At 40.7% G+C, this 15,011-nt stretch overlaps 3 protein-coding genes across 4 annotated transcripts in view; 1 reads left to right on the forward strand and 2 right to left on the reverse strand.

Annotated features, from left to right (window-relative positions):
- The window catches only part of nphp4 (nephronophthisis 4), a 157,909-nt gene extending 148,451 nt beyond the window's left edge, over positions 1-9,458 (reverse strand). The window contains 3 exon segments of the mRNA XM_063881257.1: positions 4,097-4,234; positions 4,719-4,900; positions 6,997-9,458. Coding sequence (XP_063737327.1) covers positions 4,097-4,234; positions 4,719-4,900; positions 6,997-7,039 — 363 coding nt within the window. The 5' untranslated portion in view covers positions 7,040-9,458.
- dffb (DNA fragmentation factor, beta polypeptide (caspase-activated DNase)) lies at positions 6,226-10,170 on the forward strand. Its single transcript, XM_063881270.1, has 7 exons — positions 6,226-6,401; positions 7,484-7,610; positions 7,697-7,882; positions 8,303-8,382; positions 8,497-8,664; positions 8,768-8,868; positions 9,363-10,170. Exons 1-7 carry the CDS (start codon positions 6,279-6,281, stop codon positions 9,610-9,612), a joined length of 1,035 nt encoding a protein of 344 aa, XP_063737340.1. The 5' UTR covers positions 6,226-6,278; the 3' UTR covers positions 9,613-10,170.
- c1h1orf174 (chromosome 1 C1orf174 homolog) lies at positions 9,694-13,920 on the reverse strand. 2 transcript variants are annotated; one of them, XM_063881283.1, is made up of 4 exons: positions 13,519-13,917; positions 12,598-12,654; positions 11,777-12,175; positions 9,694-10,918 (listed from the first exon to the last, which is right to left on the reverse strand). In XM_063881283.1, exons 1-4 carry the CDS (start codon positions 13,525-13,527, stop codon positions 10,784-10,786), a joined length of 600 nt encoding a protein of 199 aa, XP_063737353.1. In that variant the 5' UTR covers positions 13,528-13,917; the 3' UTR covers positions 9,694-10,783. The 2 variants fall into 2 exon arrangements, with proteins under 2 accessions (XP_063737353.1, XP_063737361.1); XM_063881291.1 differs by lacking the exon at positions 12,598-12,654 and having other exon boundaries at positions 13,519-13,920.
- Positions 13,921-15,011: the final 1,091 nt, after the last annotated feature.

Here is a 15,011-nt window from a genome sequence, read left to right on the forward strand (position 1 = left end):
AACTAGTAGTAGTGGTAATAGTATAGTTTAGTCCCAAATGCTATCTAATACAAGCCTCACAACAGTTACCTAGTAGTTAGATATTAGTTATATGTAGTTAGATAGCCGCACCTGAATCGACAGGGTGTGCCAGCGCGGGAGAGCCGAGCCAAGGGTGACGGGGCTTTACATGACTTTGCGTGTAGTCCCCCAGAAGGGCTACAGATCGCACAGGACTTAAATGGCACTGGATGAACTATCGGGCTAGGTGTAAGATTTATGTCTGAACATAGTTATATCCCATACCTGAATTTGTATCGTCATACTATGGTAAAGGTGGTAAAAGGATAAACCCTCGGCCTTACAGCATTAATTCATTCATTATCGAACAAGATGGCAAGTTCAGCTCCAGGATCATCTAAATGGAAAACTGACTGGGGCAAATGTCGTATTTGCCAAGAGGACAAAGATAATGATGATCTAAAATCCCCACCTAAACGTTATGCATCTGAACAAGATGGCTACACCATGATTGCGACCAATATCCCCGTGTTCCATGCCCTCAATGAGATGCCCATTGTTCTGGATCCAACCAGACTGGATGAGGGTGGTGGAATAGAAGAAACACTGAGGAGGAACATGGCACAGTACCACCAGAGCCGCCGATATATTTTCAAGAACACCAAACTGGACAGGGCAAGAAAGAGCAGGCTTGGACCTCAAAGTGCTCAATCAGAAGACGGGCAAAACAAACTTCGAAGAACCAGCCATGAGGTCCAGGAGTCTGAGTGCTTCCTTTGTGATCAAAAAGAGCCAGCATCAGAGCTGAGACATGCCATGACCATGAAACAAAAGACTCAATGACTGTGCTAAAATTCTAAATGATGGAAGAAAGTACTGATTGGTGGGGATGTCATAGCACAGGAGCTCAAGTATCATGTTGCATGTTTGACATCCCTGTACAACAAAGAGAGAGTCTACCTGAGAAATGTTGAAAAGAGTGAGCAGAGCCAGCAGTGGGATGTCCACCCACTGGCATTTTCAGAACTAGTAACCTACATAGTGGAGACCAAATTAAGTTCCGAGGGACCTGTAATATTCAGACTTGCAGATATGGTCAACCTGTACAAACAGCGTCTAGAACAGCTGGGTATAAAGACACCGGATGTTAACGCCACCAGACTGAAGGACACACTGTTGGCTGAAATACCTGAGCTGGAAGCTCACAAGAAGGGAAGAGATGTCCTGCTGGCTTTCCAAAACGATGTAGGCTTTGCCCTGTCACAAGCCTCTGACTATGGCGATGCTATGACACTTGCAGCCAAGATCTTGAGGAGACACATGCTGGACCACAAGTTTTCCTTTGATGGAACCTTCCATGAGAGATGTATTGAGGATGCCATTCCACCCAGCCTTCTTCAATTTGTAGGCATGATTGAACACGGGGCTGACATCAAATCACAACTGAGATTTGGTGCCTCCAAGTCAGACCTTGCAATTGAACAGCTCCTGCAGTATAACTGCTACACAAGACACAAGGAAGGAGCATCGACATTCCAAAGATCGGGAAACACCATTCTCCATCTACATGGGAATGTCAATATATGCCAAGACTAGGAAGAGGACGCTGGTGACAATGCTTCATGAACATGGCCTTAGCATTTCATATGACAGAGTACTGGAAATATCTGCGCAGCTTGGAGATACAACGGTCAACCGGTACAGAGAGGATGGGGTGGTCTGCCTACAGGTTCTGAGGAGAGTGTTGTTCACCACAACAGCCATGGACAACATTGACCACAACCCCACTGCAACAACTGCAACAACCTCTTTTCATGGCACCAGCATCTCAGCTTTCCAACATCCAACCAAAGACAACCAGGGTGAATACCGTGAACCTGTGAGACTTGGAGAGGCGAAGGTGAAGACAGTTCCAGAACTGCCTGACTCCTTCAACTATATATGCCCAGCCTTCTTTACCAAGAAGAAGCCTTCTCCTCCACATAGCTGTCCTGTGCAGACAGATCCAGACACCACTCTGTTAGGACCACAACCGGCAATGGAGTATGAGTGGCTGGAAAAGGTCAGTGCAACTGAGGAGACAGATGGGGCAGTGAACATGACCTGGCCAGCCCACCATGCTTCCAAGAAGAGAAGCCCTGAAGCTGAGGTTAGCACAATATCACTGCTACCTCGCTTGCGAGACCCAGCCCACTCGGTTGCTACCATCATACATGTCATGGACAAAGTCAAAGAGACTGTATCTTTCCTGAATCCAGGTCAGATACCTGTCATGACTGCCGACCAGCCAATGTATGCATTGGCAAAGCAAATCCAGTGGCACTGGCCTGAGCAGTATGGTGAGGATAAGTTTGTCATAATGTTTGGAGGCCTACACATTGAGATGGCTGCATTGAAGTCAATTGGAACACTTCTACAGGAGAGTGGTTGGACAGGAGCCCTAGTGGAGGCAAAGGTGGCTTCCTCTGGGACCGCAGAATCTTTCCTATCAGCAGCAAGCATCATTAAGACACGCCAGGCCCAACAGATAACAGCATGCAGGCTCTACAGCTGTTGAAGGCAGCCTACAATGAGTATTGCAGCTGACAACTCTGAGGAAGTGCTATGCTTTGATGCTTGGTGTGATGGTCGCAAGCTTCAAAGTCCGCAGTTTCAGTTCTGGAGTTTGGTGCTGTCCATGGAACTGGCGATCCTACTACTGATCCGAGCATTCAGGGAAGCCAACTTCAACCTGTACTGCCAAGCATTGACTAAGCTCATCCCATACTTCTTTGCCAACAACAACACTAACTATGCACGCTGGCTCCCCATCCATCTCCGAGACATGGTGACCCTCAAAGGGAAATATCCCCAGCTGGCCCAGGAGTTTGCGAGTGGAAAGTTTGTGGTTCACAAGTCAAGGCGAGAGTTCTCTGCAATGGCTATTGACCAGGCTAATGAGCAGTCAAATGCTGTTACCAAAGCTGCCGGGGGAGCAGTTGGTATAACTGAAGATCCCTCAGCACTGAGGAGATGGATGATAGCTGGTCCTCAAGTCTGCCACCTGGTTGCACAGTACGAGGCAGCATCTGAAGCCAAGGAGGCTGCAGAACAGACTAGCCACCACAATGAGACACCACAAGCCCAAAGGGTTTTCCTTGAGAAAGTCAAGAAGCTGACCCAAGTTTTGAAGGAGCTGGGCAACCTTTCCAGGAAGAGAGTGGGGATCTGTTGTCACTGGACACCAAGGATATCGCTCATCCCAGTCTAGCTGCACTTCTCAGCACACATTATGAGAGGGGCAAAACTTGTTTCCAGCAGTTCATTGAAGGCCTGCAAAATGAGGAAGTGGCCACCTTCTATGACCCAATCAAGAAAAACCGGGTACACTTCTTCATCTACGGAGTATTTGTACCAAGTTTAGTGCTTGTATCACTATTTGATCGAGTGTTTCAGTTATCTGCTGCATTATTACAAGTGTGAATGGCGGCCATCATGGAAAATGGGTGGCCATATTGAATTTCAAGTGGCCTGTGTACTTTTTCAAAAGAGTAATGTCTAAGGAGTATTTGTACCAAGTGTGGTGCTTGTATCACTATTTGAACGATTGTTTCACTTATCTGCCGCACTAATGGTGGAATTTTGCATGAAAAGAACTTTGACTAGAAATGTGCTATATAAATACAGTTTATTTACCTATAATGCTAACTCATCACTTTTCATTTATATATTTGCTAATTGACCTGTTATTCAATGTGTCTAACATAAAGCAAAGTAGATATTTGCAAAGTATGGAACATTTTCTTTCTGAAAAAGTACTCTGTCAATGTACATGGTTTGAAAATTCAACCTTTTGGTAGGCTAATCAGTTTCAGTTTCAGTTTCAGCTGACAGCAGAACACAGTCCAATAATCAATGCTAATTTAAACCTTGAGTGGAGAAGGTTTTGAGTTTGTTTTAATGAAATAATGACTGTGCTTAATTTGCATAATTTATGCTTGAATTGGAATTGATTTTTCTATATAATCAATCCACTGTTAATCAATACAACATGAGACATTTAATGAAGAGCCTTAAGTTCTAAATAACAGTAAATCAAAGCTGTGTGTAAAGCTACCTCGTGGAAGGAGATTTTGTTAGTTTTCCTCCTCTGGGGTGGGCTCTTCCAAGTTTTGCCAAAGAATTGCTGATGGTTTCTATCAAACAGGGTCACTCGTAGCTGGTAGGTCATATGTTGTTCAACTTCTGACATTTCCTGTGGGTAAACAAAAAAAAGCAAACACCCACATTAGAAAAAGTCACAGATAATCCTACAAATATTTAGATGCATGCTTTCACATGGCTTAATCACCTGGCAAACAGTCATAAATTGTGTTTCTTATTTTCTTGAAACAAAGTATGAGTAACTGCTGTGTTGCATTTCTGTATTATCTCTAAACTGAATTTACAAAAGAATGCATGGCATGTTTACAATGGTGTTTAGTAGTGGTCAACGTCACGTTTTTGAATAGGGTTTTCTTCTGATTCACTGTGACGTACCATTAAATACGTTACAGGGCAATATAATGTAGGCCTTTTTCATATCGTTCCTTAATAATGACAGCTTAAAGTGGGACTTTATTCGGCAAATTAAAAACTACACACAATGTGCATGCGTTTAACAACCACTGCATTTCTGCTAAGAACAGAACTTATCCTGAAACTCTACGGAGCATTTAGCGTTAGCTTTGAGTTATCACCTGCGGGAGGTGAGCAGCAGTGAGCCGGCTGAGGCTGAGCTGGAAGCCTTGGGACTCGGTGAGGTGGCTCTCCACAGCCAGGCGGACTGTCTGGCAGGGCGGAGGAACCAGTCGGCTTCTTTCAAACTCTTCGTTCCAGCCGTCCGCCATGTTGGATATGTCTTCTGTTTTGACCATAGTCTCTAGTTAGTAGGAAAACGAAATATATAGCGTCAAAACTGTGAATGTTATCTATCCACACGTTAAGATTTTCAAACCAGCTTCCGCCATATTGTATTTGGTTTATACTACTCAGCGCTGAAGGGTTAGACCAGAAAATATATTACTTATTTAGGAGTATCTTCGAGTGAAGGAACAAATATTTATAATGCATATTGAACATATACGGAACATGCTTATGCACTGAGGCGTGTTACACCGAAACTTAAAGTCTAAAAATCGTTTTGTAATCTTTCCCTCTAATCCACAACCTCTCATTTGGTATTTCCCATCGGGCTGCATCTGTTGCTATGGTAATGATCAGCGCGAAATGCCATACATACAGTACGGTCCTCCACCAGTGCTATGGACCGAACTGATTTATTTTTAATAAATCAAAGAACGCAGATTATACACTTAATTTATTTAAATTGCTTTTAAATCCCATTATTTGTATTAGATTTGGCGGCAATATTTTTAGCACTGCGTTGAAATTGCAACAGTCTTTGGTGACTGGAATCATCCAAATAAACAAAAGTTAGCCAATTACAGTAAAAAAAGTTCTGTGGCCCTTTGTTATGCAAAGTGTAACAGCCTATATTTCTTTGACTGGCTGTTAAAAGTTTAGCAGCATTAGGTGTAGGCTATAGATCATAGTAAAATGGTATCTGATGATTCATTTGCCTTCCGCGTGTCTGGGACAGAGGACAGAAATACTTAGACTAAATTGTATTCCTGCAACTGAGTTTATCTCTGTTGTAGGCTATAGCTACAATCCCCATAAATGTAAGATTCAGCCAAAGCAGGATGATGCTTCTATGTATGTACATTCTCAAAACAGAAGAAAAGCCCTTCAGACAGTCAAGAGGCTAAGTTTCAAAGGTTGAGGGAATCAGTAAGAAGGGCACCAATGTCCTCAATGTTTGGTTAGGGGCATTTTTCTGTGCTTGATTGTTCTGAGTGCACGAATTGTAGGGCAATGGTGGCTGACAGGACTGCAAAAGCATATGTTTACTTATATTTGTAATGCTACAAAGTTGCTAACAATATCAGATGTCCCAAGCTGGAGGGGGAAGCAAATGTGAAGAGTTACATTTAATAAATATATTCTTGACACTTTTTAGAAAATAAACCACGAAACATATTGCCTAATATGCCTTGTCTTAATGCACCAGTAATGTTACCAGCCTGCATTTAATCAAGTATTGCACCTCTGAAAATGTACAGTACCTGGTATGTTTGGTAACATTTCCTCCACTACACTATGGCAACACTAGATGACGCCAGCACACCACGCGCAGAGTAGTCAGCCTCGCGAGGAAGAAGACGGACGGAAGCGGTCGTTACAAACGGAAAACAGCAATGTTTGGACTCTTCAGGAAAAACAAACCCGTCAAAATAAGGAGTCGTAATGAAAATAAAAAGTACGGAGTTGCAGCGAAAGATGTGAAAGAGTTGCTTAAAAAAGGCTGCAAGTTAGTACAGGTGAGCGCGAGCGTTTTCTCAGTTTTTGTTTTTTTTAACTGCTGTACCAGTTAACAGTTTAGCTTTGTTTTCATGTTTTACAAATAAAAGTAAATACAGAAAATATATACAGGTGGTATAATGAGATTTTTAAGCAGTAATATGTGTAGTTGAGGGCACTGTGAATTCAATTGCATTGTTTTTGCTCGTAATTTAAGCTTTTTGGTTAACTTCCTGTCATGAGAGAGGCGTGTTTAGTGCGAACCAGGGTCATCTTTCACCTTGAAAAAGATGTGGGGAATCATTTCACATTACATGCAGACAACATATTCCCGAATCCTGATATGTTTATCTTTTTTAAAATATATTAGACACAACTCTATTCATACACAGATTAGGCATCGCAGGAACACATTAACAGGCAAGAGAGGTAGATAACAGGTTAGAAAGCTATACAGTGCATTAGCAACATGTGTAAATGCATGTAATTCAAGTGCAAAAATAACACAGCAGTAGAAATTTCATAGTAAAGATAACTGACAAACATGTTTTTACTTTCAAATTAAATGTTTTATATGAAATGTTTTTTTCCACAGATAGAAGACTTAATAGTTACCTTCATTCCAGACAAGCTGACAGTGCCTGCCCTCCAGCAACATAGCTAGATATCTATTTCATCCGAAAAGACTGTCATTGATAGCTCTGTGAACAACTTGTACTCAAATGTAATCAACTGTTATTAACTAGTCTAAAAAGAACCATGGGAACTAGAATGACAAAAATGCAGATCAGCTTGTTCTGTCATCAGTCTTTCAGTTTTTCTGCAGAGATGGCTGTCAAAGTTTACCAGTGGGCAATCCTTTTGAATAATGGGAAAAAAAACCTATTAAATAAATGCATTTTTTCAAATTACACACAACTGAAATTAATTCCTGTTTTATTTGCTCTGGTCTGAACACCACTTTGGTTAATCCTTTGAAATAACTTCAATTGAACCCCTTTTGGAGAAAAGGGAAAAATAGATCTTATTATGGTGTTACATTTCACCTAAATCTAAACATGTTTTATTTTTCTTATGTTTTATACTTTGACGCCATTTCCAGTTGCCCTCTTCCGGTGCACATGTTTGTTTGTATTCTGATGGGACAACAGTGACAGAGGGATTCTTCAAAACTCTGCCGGACCACACCGAACTTGTTATTCTCAGCAGAGATCAGACATGGAGCGGAGGTAGGGGAATCATCTTTAGACACTCGAGATAAATGTTTCAACTCTAAACGGTGTCTGTTATCTGACCAGTGTGGTTTCAATTCCAGTTGTGTGTGACATTGGTCAGTTACTGAAGACAGACCGATATGCCGAAGGCCTCATCGAAGCAGCAAAAGGGCTCCTGTCTGATGAGAAGTCTCCTCAAAGACGTAAAATCCTGAACGACCTGCTGCTCAACCTGGAGGACAGATCTGAGCTGGAGAGCAGGGGGGAGCATGAAGATTGGTTCAAAGGTACAAAGTGTAGACCGTGGACATATATGACAGACCTGCTGGCTTCATAGGTTACATTCTGCCACCATGAAAGTAAAAGACATGTCTTGTTATAAGAATAACCTTCCCTCATTTTGAAGGAATACCTCACACACAAAATATTACATTAGTTATTGATACGTTGAATTCTCAAAAATAACATTGTATTGCATTGCCTCAGTGAAAAAAGATTTTAAAAACAGTGGTAAGATTTGATTATTTGAAGTAATTAGGGGACCATTTTTAACAGCAAAATGATACCAAAACATCTGTTTGCAAACTCTTACAAAACTACATTCCTCAAGTTCTTCCAAGCAATTCAAAACCGTACTCTTTGGCAGAGAGCAGACCAGCATGACGAGACTGTTTATGCGAAAGTGTTCATGTGAGGTCTCATTTCAGGTGTTGATACTCGATTCAAGACAAAGTCAGCCTACATGAAGTTCAACTGTGAGAGCAGGATACGAGGCTACATGAAGGAGGTAAGACTTTAAGTCTTTTAATGGATCTGAAGGCATCTGGTATAGAAAATATCTAAAATATTTCTACTGTGTAATTGTCGTGTTGTATAAAGGTATTCTGATTCTGTGTCTCAGCTGGATGGGGCTTCCAAAACAATACAGAAGGCTAAAGTCAGGGAAGAGTTTCTGAAAACATCAAAGAGTCTGGCGGAAATGTTGAAAACGGCAAAGAACAACGGCTGCTACTTCGACAGGACCGAAAAGCAATGCCTCTGTACTCGGGAGGGATGGTTCACCTGCCAGGTACTAGAAGAATAAAATATGCTTAATTTCTATGAATTTCTTACAAAAACTAACAAAAAAATGTGAAAGCATTGAACCTGCTTCTCCTCTGTTGCTTCTTCAGGGATCATATGAGCAGAAAGTGTGCCAGTCTCTCCACTCCATCAACCCGTACGGCAGCAGGGAGAGCAGAATCGTGTTCAGCACATGGAACCTGGACCACAGGTTGGACGCTTTAGCAAAAGAAAAATATTTCACTGTTGTGTGCAGGAATAAGTCCTAAACCCAGGAAGTGAGTTAGCATTTTAGCACTTCCAGGTTCCCTCGCCCTCGACCTGAAATAAGATCTGTCGTAACCACTACTTTAGGAAATTCACTTTTTAGTTTTACGACATAAATTTGACTATTTGAGACTATATTCGCAGACACGAGCCGGCCCTTAGCGACGATCAAAGGAGTCAAGTCATGTGACTATAATGTAGTATTTTACTTCCAATGATTGCATGATAAGCGTTAATATGGCAAAAATTTACTTTGAAAAAAGTGTCACGTTTTCATCTAATTTCCTGCAATTTTTCCAAAATCCAATGGAGAAAATTCCACTAGCTTTTAGTCCAGGGAGCCCCTGCGGTGCTAACTTTTGAGTCAACATTCAATAATACGTCATCACCGCACCTCTCGACGGCCACAAATGTATGCATTTTTCAACTTTTGTCCAGGATTGAAAAGAAGAGGACAATCATTCCCGCCCTGCTGGAAGCTCTTCAGAATCACAAGAGCACAGACATCAACCTGAACTACTTCTACGGCCTGCTGTTCACCCGGGAGAACCTGAAGCTGGTGCACATCGTGTGCCACAACAAGGGAGCGCACAACCTGCTGTGTGACGCCAATAAGATCTTTAGAAAAGCCAGCAACACGGAAAAAGCCAAACAGAATGTGAAAGGGAAGAAGCGGCGCTTGGTGTGAACATTTAAATCTTTTAAGCGTTTGTATCCATATTTTAATAACTGTGAGGGCATCAAGTATCACTGATAAGACTGGCAGTAATTCGTCAGACGAAAGGATTACACGTTTATTTTGAAATCATGAAAACATTTATTATGTTCTCCGTGTTGGCACTATAGAAAATGCATGGATTATTACTTTGTGGCTTTCACTCAGGCAGTAAGTGGCATAAGAGTGAGGAGCACTAGTGCAAGAACTTACCCTCAAAGATTACATTTTTAAAGTCAGGTTTAAGTTATCCTCTACACGCCAACTGACTAAAAACATTTCTGATAAAACTCTTTTTTTATGCATTCTGTATAGATTTCTGTCATGTTTGCCTATGTGATCCTCAGGGAAAATATCTAGCTGCACTGATATACTTTATATTGGTTATTTTACAGATGTGTTGTATGAAGCAGCTGCCATAAAGCCCGAACTGGGCACACAAAGATGATGAGGAACATTAGACACTTGGTGAACAATGAAATTCATTCTAAACCACGACTCTGTGATATTAAAAGCTTTCGTTATGAAACAGCTCTTTGGTGCATGTATTCTTACAAAAGATGTAGATTTGCGCAATTTTTTGTACAAATCTACATCTTTAAGTTTTAATCAAGCGCTGTTTGGCATCTCACGGCTAATCTCACTGACAATATGAAGCAGTTTGTACTGTCATGTGTAAATAAAGTGCTCCCTCCAGGTAAGACTTAACTGAACCATGAGTGGTGTGAGCTTAAATTCAGCAATAAATAATAACTACTGTACACGTCCTCTACAGTTATAATCCCTGTACTGCAGCTATGTTTATCACGTATCAAATTAACCGACAACGTATTTGGGAACAAGTTTGAAAACAATTTAGCATTTTTTGTGCGTTGGGACGGTTTGTCAAGTCAACCATTGTAACTGTTCAAGAACTTGCTCAAGTTTCTGTGTTCTGACGATCTCCTCAGCGCATGGCGGCTTCTGGAAGTAGCTTAAAAGCAAATCCACATATAATGGCAAGTCGTTAGCAACATTAGGCTAACAGCAGGTTCCTGTGACAGTGTTTTGATTTAACTGATTGATAAAGCTGCTTTTGAAAAAGTGCCGAGCCTTTTTCAGTCCCTCAGGCCTCACTCTGAGACATCAGTTCAGTTACTCTTCGTTAAGTGTCCCCTCTGCTGCTCACACCTGCCTCCTCTTCATCACTGTTCTCGGCTGCGTAGTAATGGCGTCTCCGTCTCCCCGCGTTGTCGCTCTGACCACGGGCGGAGGACGCTGGCAGTCTTTGAGGGAAATCCTGTGAAATACAAAAACAACATACATTGTTACCTTTTAATGAATTCTTTTAGTTGATTAGCAGACGATTCAGGTCCTAACAGCGTTACAGTTTGAGTGTGCCTTTGTTTACAGGAATCTCTTTGAAATAAATAAAAAAGATTATTATATTGCTGTAACCTGTTGCCATCTTGTTTCTATGTATTACGATTTTTTTTATTGGCATGGCCTGTATATTGAGCCTTCATGTTGCATGTTTTTAATTCTATAATTGATATTTTTTTGTTGCATCAAATTATTTTGTTTATGGTGAATGACAGCAGCTGAATCAGAAAGCTTCCTTCTTCCCAGGGGACATTGGCTTTTGCAACAGTTGCTCCATCCAAATTTTTCAGCAATGGTGACGCATTCTGCACAAGGCAGTTGGTCATGTTTTCAGATGGATGAGGAAGTGGAGAGAAATTCAATATTTACAATACGTTTCCTGCTACTCTAACACATTTATGGTCTCTACACAATGGGCCTCACACGGGACACTACAGTATATACCAATTCCTTTCCTGCTGTTTCTGTCCGTATGCCAGCTTGATGTATTAATCTCTATTAAGGAAATAAACCATTGGATGGGGATTTTTTGTGCTTGGCTTCTGAATGGCTTATATTGAGCTGGGATTATGTTACATTTTCCTGTAAAGCCAGTACTAACTCTGGAAAATCAAGTTTACTTTTTTTAAATGTTTTTGGTTCTTCCAACAGCCATTTCCCTGCAAAACTGGTACATGTGGTTACTTTACCCATGTTCAGTTTGAGTTTCTTCGCATCACAGCCACTCAAACACAGTAAATGTTTTCTCCAACCTGAGCCAGAGACATCGCCTCACCTGTACAGCATCCAGATTTCCAAAGAACTGCTCCACGGGCAGAATCTGATTACTGTCGTCATCTGGGAAAATGTTTTTGCTGCTTTCCTCACAATCCATGTCCTCGGACTCGTGTTTGTCCCAAACGCAGTTCACTCTGCAGCTGTCCACCTCCAGCCCCGTCCTCACTTCGTTTTCTTTGCCCTCCTGTCCCTCCAGCTCTGGGGAAGCAGAGCATCTCTTCCTGCCTGCAGACTGCTGGCACTCACAGCTGATGGCAGAGAGTCTTTCAACAGCGCCGTCTGCTTTACTGAGCCCATCGACCGCTGAACTGCTCCCTGCTGCTGCTGCTGCTGCTGCTGCTGCTGCTGCTGGCTGCATGATCGGACTCTTTACACATTTCCTCCTTGTAGTAGAAGCCTGTAATATATAAGTAATGGATCAGGATTGATGTTACATTTTACTATGATTAATATCCTTTCCTTATTATACTATTTTCAACATCCACAAGGACGGAAGACAAGGCTGCGCAATTAATTGAAATGATATCAAAACAATATAAAGGGTGTTAAAATACCATTTTAAATGTAGAATGGTCGAGCTGCAGATATCCAGGCTTACACATGGTATTATACAGACTTACCAAAACTAATTTGTTTAGTTCAGATAATCAATAATAATATTGTATCATACAATATATTTTTTCATTCCATTCAACAATAAACAATCCCTCGAATCGTTTGGCAATTGCAAGAACAATCGAAGAAAGCAATATAAAGATAACTGCTGTCTGAATCTGTTCTTTAGAGAGTCTGTTCTCTCCAACACATGTTAACACAAACCTTTCTGGAGCTGCTCTTCCTCTTTCTGGGCTTCAAGCTCTCAAGTTGACCGGGCATCTGCAAATCAGCATAATGTGGTTTTGTTTCATCCCTTGTGGCAATACTTAGATATATAGCAACCGGTTAAAAAATAAACCCTTATGTCAAACATCAGGGAGATTATTAAGATAAATGTGCTAAGCTTCCTTAGCTTTAGAGACAGCACATGTTGAGTAACGGTAAAAAAAACAAAAACAAAGCCATTGCTTGACTTTTAAAAAAAATACTTAATAACCGTCCATACCTATTAATGGATTTCAAAATTACATTATTGAATGAATGGAGTCAGGTTTTGGATTTATATTGAAAAAAAGTTACAGGGGAAAAAGAAACACATTCCTATTTGCTCATATAAAGTTTATAAGGTTACACTTTTAAACCCCACCCGGGCTCTCTACGGCTCCCTGAGCTACGCCCGTTTCCTCCCAAAACTTGTCGTTATCCATGACTCAAAACCTCCAGTATACTCTGAATTGTAATCCACTAACGTTACATTTCATTATTTTAGACGTCCCTGAAGTAAGCCGAACTAAAACAGTTCACACTGTGGCGTTAAATAACTATTTAGACAATATCATTTCTACAGGAATGTCAGTGTTTGGGGAATGAAATGCCATGAGTTTTGTTGGTAAACCAACAAGCACGATGAAAGATAAGTAGGTTATGTAAGGTTAAGTTTAGAATCAGGTCACGATAACGACATAAACGTCCGGGGGTAAAAAGACACAGATAAGCTAACAAGTCAACATAGCTAGCAAAGTGTCGGATAATTAATCTCAACATGTCAGCTAGAAGCTAATAAGGCTAGCATGAAAGATAAGAGCTAATATACCAAAGACTATTCCACCAGGAGGCTGTATATTAGCTTCTCCTAACACCTACCTTTTGCATATTTTGCAGGCGTAACGCTTCTGTTGATCAGCAAATCCGATATTAAAGATTTCAATTTTTTGTTTGTTATTAATATAAAAAAATTGGTTTAGGTTAGCCAAAAAATATGGTGTGTGTGATAAGTCTATGGTGTTGATATGTGGCGTATACGCCTGTGCTCTGCCGCGGACGATCTACTTCTTCTTTTGTGGTTTTTAAAGGTAGCTTGCATCCTCAGTGCTGCCATCTTCCGCTAACTGCTCCAGTGTCCAGCATTTTGGGATATCACTCATAGTCCTGTACTTATTATATGTTTGACAAAGTATCTCCTGCCCTGTCCCCTAACCCTTCCCATCTGAAGCTGCCGGGGAGCTTCCAAGGTTAACTCAACGGTCAGAGTCGCCAGTCTCTGGGGCTATCTGGAAGGTATCGACAGGCTACATTAAATCGGGTCAAGTGAGGTGACACCAGCTAAATGTGGTTCCATAAAATGACCACCAGAGGGTACTAGAGTAATCCTAATGATACCCTCTTGAAGACATGTGATACAGTAGATGCTAAAATACTGTATGCTGTCGAGGAACAACAGGTACATTAATTAAAGGAATAACTTATGATAAGCATAGTAGGAAGAAATACTCAAAACTTTTACTTGTGTAAAAGTAGCAGTATGTAATTGTAAAAATACTATGTTACAAGTGAAATGTCTGCATTTAACATCCTACTTCAGTATTGGCATCAATATATACCCAAATAGGCAAAGATATAAATACTCACTATGGTAATGGTTCATTGCAGAATCCTATATATGAATTTACTGGATTATTATTACTGAAGCTAATTAAAATGTTGCTGGTATACTTCTGAGCAAGGCACCGTTCCCTACACTGCTCCCCGGGCGCCGTACATATGGCAGCCCACTGCTCCTAACACTAGGATGGGTCGAATGCACGGGGATTAACACAAGTACATATTTCTTTATTTCTTTCTTTCTCTATCTACTGAACACCTATAATTATATGCTATTGTTTATTTATTAGTTTATTTATATATTTTGTATAAGCTAATATTCTGAATCCTGTAAAGTAATTTGTTACTAAAGCTGTCAATCAAGTGTAATGGAGTAAAAAGTAAAATATTTGCTTCCATAATCTAGAGTAAAGTGGCATACCATGCTCAAGTAAAGTAAAAGTATCTCGAAACTGTACAATACTTAAGTAAATGTACTTTGTTACATACCACCACTATATATCATTTGAGAATTGGTTTCAAAAACTGGTTAGCCACTTATTTTAACCAAATGACTTGCTTTACATCAATTCAACATTTCTGGCAGTTTATGCGTGCAAATAACCCAAAAGTAAACTCCTTTTCTATTGACACAAGTTATATATTTACAAAACCAACTATTTCAGTTTATGTTCCTGGGTTTCCACCTGATGATTAATTTAAAACTGCTCTTCAACATGGAAATCATGTTGTCACATGCTCTGGCCTAACGTCAT

Source organism: Eleginops maclovinus, chromosome 1, assembly GCF_036324505.1.
Source record: "Eleginops maclovinus isolate JMC-PN-2008 ecotype Puerto Natales chromosome 1, JC_Emac_rtc_rv5, whole genome shotgun sequence".
Lineage (NCBI taxonomy): Eukaryota > Metazoa > Chordata > Actinopteri > Perciformes > Eleginopidae > Eleginops > Eleginops maclovinus.